We start from the raw sequence: 3,524 nt of genomic DNA, 5'->3' as shown, positions 1-3,524 counted from the left end.
GAATTCCACGGCTTGCGGGCTGCCGCAGAAAATGGCCTCTCCCTGGCTGCTACCTCTTAAACTCCTGAGGGCTGTGGAACTCTCTGCCAGTCTTAACACCCAAGCAGTTCTGTAGGGGAGGGTCAGATATTTTGGGCCTAAGTGGTTTCGCTTGCGTTAAGCACATGTGAAAGGTGTATATAGTAAGTCCGTTTTGCCGATAGAGCAACTTGAACAATTGACTGTCCTGTCAGGTGAGGTAGAGTGGCAAAGAAATCAACACAGAAGATGTGTATAGTTGGATGATGGGAGAATCCTACTCGGCTCTCCCTCTAGGAGTTAGGTTTGGACTGTCTCCGGAAATGCATAGATTGTCAGCCCCATAATGGGGTCTCACACGGTACTTGAAGACTTTGACATAGTTATCTCCACTATCGGCAACTAATAGTGACCCCTGGGTGGAACAAGCTATTCCCATTGGCCTTTGCAGACCTTTAGAGACCAGGCAGACGGGAGACCCGCTCCTGGGAAACAAGTGGACCTTCTGGTGCTGTTCATCAGCCACAATGATGTTGCCTTCTCTATCAGCACAGACCCCGGCAGGATTGCCAAAGCAGTGGCCATATTTGCTGCTGATAGAAGAGACCAGTTTGTGGCTGCTACAGAACAGCTTGACATCGCCACATTCTTCGCTCACCACAAACCCTCCTTCCGGGGCCAAGCACACGTAACGTGGCCCACGCAGGTTGGTGACGGAGTGTATACTTTGCATCTTGAAAGCACGGTCCAGGGCAAAGCTGTGAACTTTTCCTTCCGTGTAGTCCGCCACCAGAATCTTTCCAGTTATGTCCACTCCAATTCCCCTGGGGGAAGAAAATGTCCCAATTCTAAGCCATTCTCCCTTGGAGAACTTGGAGTGGTTATTGAAGATGCGGATGGTCCCGTTTACCATGTCGGTGACGGCCACCATCCCTGCCCTGGTGATGGTCACGTCCTCCGGCAAAAAAGTCTCCTTCTTCTTCCATTCCACGCATGGTAAGGACTGAAATGTTTGGCCCAAGCGATTCAGGATGTGGACCCTGGGTGCATTTTCACTAGTCACGTAGATAACCCCGTCCAGCGAGCAGTGAATGCCACATACACCTCCATAGTGGTTGCCATTGGGGTTTGGGATCTGCTGGATCAGGTCATCCTGCCGGTAGTAAAGGAAGTTTTTGATATTGTCAAGGTCATGGCAGATGACCTTGGCTTTCTCTGCCAACTGGTGAACTTGGCGCTCTGTCACCAGGCCCATGCCAGGGTGACTGCTCAGGAGAGGGCTGGCTTTCTGAAAGGTGGCATCTGACTTCACTTGGAGGGCATAAACGGTCTTCAGAAGCTTCTCCTTGCGCTGGGTGTCCTCCAAGGTATAATCCATCCTTTCCCCCTTTTCAACAACAACAAAAACACCAAACAGTGGTTATAAAAGCAGGTTTTTCAACTTGCTTCAGCAGGCAAAGATTTTTTGAACACTGCCATAGTCTTTGTTGGCACTATTCTGAGTACTCATTGATTACATATTAGGAAAACAAGCAGCTGTCTTACTCCAAGTCAGACTGAGAGCCCATTTAGCTGCAAGCAAGAGATTTTATCTGGCCAGGTAAAGGAGGGTGCGAGAGCCAGTGTGGTGTAGTGGTTAAGGTGTTGGACTATGACCTGTGAGACCAGGGTTCGAATCTCCACACAGCCATGAAGCTCACTGGGTGACCTTGGGCCAGTCACTGCCTCTCAGCCTCAGAGGAAGGCAATGGTAAACCACCTCTGAATACCGTTTACCATGAAAACTCTATTCATAAGGTCGCCCATAAGTCGGAATCGACTTGAAGGCAGTCCATTTCATTTTTTCAAAGGAGGGTGCAGACAGCAGAGCAAGTGAGAGGTGTGGCCTGGGAGGTGTGGCCTCAGTAGAATCCCAAAGGCCAGATAGAGACCTATAGGGCCAATTCGTCCCCTGAGCCTGATGTTCCTCACCCCTGATTCCCCACACCAGGATGGGGTAGTGGTTAGGGTGTTGGACTACCACCTGGGAGACCAAGGTTCAAATCCCCACTCAGCCATGAAGCTCACTGGGTAGGCTTGGGCCAGTCACCAACTGCCAGCCTAACCATCCTCACAAGGTTGCTTTGAGGATAATATGGAGTGGGGAGCCACGTACGCCCCCTCGAGCTCCTTGGAGGAAATACAATGCTGTGGGGGAAGACTGTGACCAGGTGACCTGTGTGCCTGTTCCAGGTCCAGGAGCTGCTATCTCTTCAAGGCCCCTTATGCCCTTCCAATAGAGGATGTCTTCAAACATAGGACTGATCTTTGGCAGCCCTTTAAATACTGGACAGTCCTGTGCAAATTATGACACATGAGGACTGCCCATCTGGACCATAGCTCAGGGGTAGAGCATCTGCCTTGCATGTGAAAGGCCCCAGGTCCAATCCCCAGCATTTCCAGGTAGGGTTCGGAGAGTCCTCTCTGAACCCCTGGAAAGCTGCTGCCAGTCAGTGTAGATAATGTTGAGCTGGATGGATCAGTGGTCTGACTCAGTATAAGGTGGCTTCCTATGTTTTCCTCTTGGCTTTCCCATTCTGCCACTTCCCCTTATCTTTCTCCTCAGCCGCTCTTCTTCAAGCCCTCATCTTCTCCAATTTCCATTTTCCACATCAGTTTTTTTTTTAAACTTCATGACCATTCATCAGCGAATTTCTCCTGATGTATAGGTTTGTATGCAAATGTACACATTTTTTGCAAAGCAATTTCCCCTCATATAATGCATTTTTGTACGTAACTTTCACAAATATATGCAATTCTTATGCTCACTTTACCCTAGTATGTGCATTTCTGTACACATTATGCAGCTGGAGAACGGCATTGCAAAATTTCAGAGAAGTGTAGCTTTTGGCTACGTTATGGTTAGCATATTGTTTCAGAAACCATGAATTAAGCAGCTTTGCCTTTAAAGGAGGACTGAATTGCATTACTCCCTCATCCCTACTTTTTGCACAGCTCATATGCCAAGGCCCTTACAAGCAGGCATTACACATCTTCAGCCCAATTGTTTGTCCTCAGTATCTGAACTCCGTTCACAATCCTTCCTCAAGCTTTCTTCAGTGGGAGAGTGTTTGTTGCTGCTGCTGGTATTGTTAAACAATTAGGAGCAAGGGCAGAGCTTGGAAAAGTTACTTTTTTGAACTACAACTCCCATCAGCCCACTCCAGTGGCCATGCTGGCTGGGGCTGATGGGAGCTGTAGTTTAAAAAAGTAACTTTTCCAAGCTGTGCTCCAGACCACCTGTTTATTGAGCATTCATTCCTATTGGCTTCCATGAAGTTTACGTGGAGGTTATCAGATGCCCCCTCTTTGTTTGTCCTGATTTGTTTGCGCAGAGGTTATACATCTCCTCAGTTGATTATTATCAACTTTGTTATCCTTTCGGGGCCAGGTAAAGACCTACCTCTTTGCTCAGGCATTTTAATTTAATTTAATTTAATTTTAATTTGTCTTTGTCTTGATTTTGT

General features: G+C 47.9%; 1 protein-coding gene across 1 annotated transcript; it reads right to left on the bottom strand.

Moving 5' to 3' along the window:
• Window positions 1-295: 295 nt before the first annotated feature.
• Window positions 296-1,396, bottom strand: NHLRC4 (NHL repeat containing 4). The gene has a single exon (XM_061600286.1). The coding sequence runs from the start codon at window positions 1,394-1,396 to the stop codon at window positions 296-298; it is 1,101 nt and encodes a 366-aa protein (XP_061456270.1).
• Window positions 1,397-3,524: the final 2,128 nt, after the last annotated feature.

Source organism: Rhineura floridana, chromosome 17 (genome assembly GCF_030035675.1).
Source record: "Rhineura floridana isolate rRhiFlo1 chromosome 17, rRhiFlo1.hap2, whole genome shotgun sequence".
NCBI classification, from domain to species: Eukaryota; Metazoa; Chordata; class Lepidosauria; order Squamata; family Rhineuridae; genus Rhineura; species Rhineura floridana.
The sequence above is the reverse complement of the archived record's forward strand: the minus strand, read 5'-3'. Positions and strand labels throughout refer to the sequence as shown.

Bases quoted from the DNA above. Each gene is read 5' to 3' on its own strand.
- NHLRC4 (XM_061600286.1), bottom strand. From the start codon at position 1,396: ATGGATTATACCTTGGAGGACACCCAGCGCAAGGAGAAGCTTCTGAAG.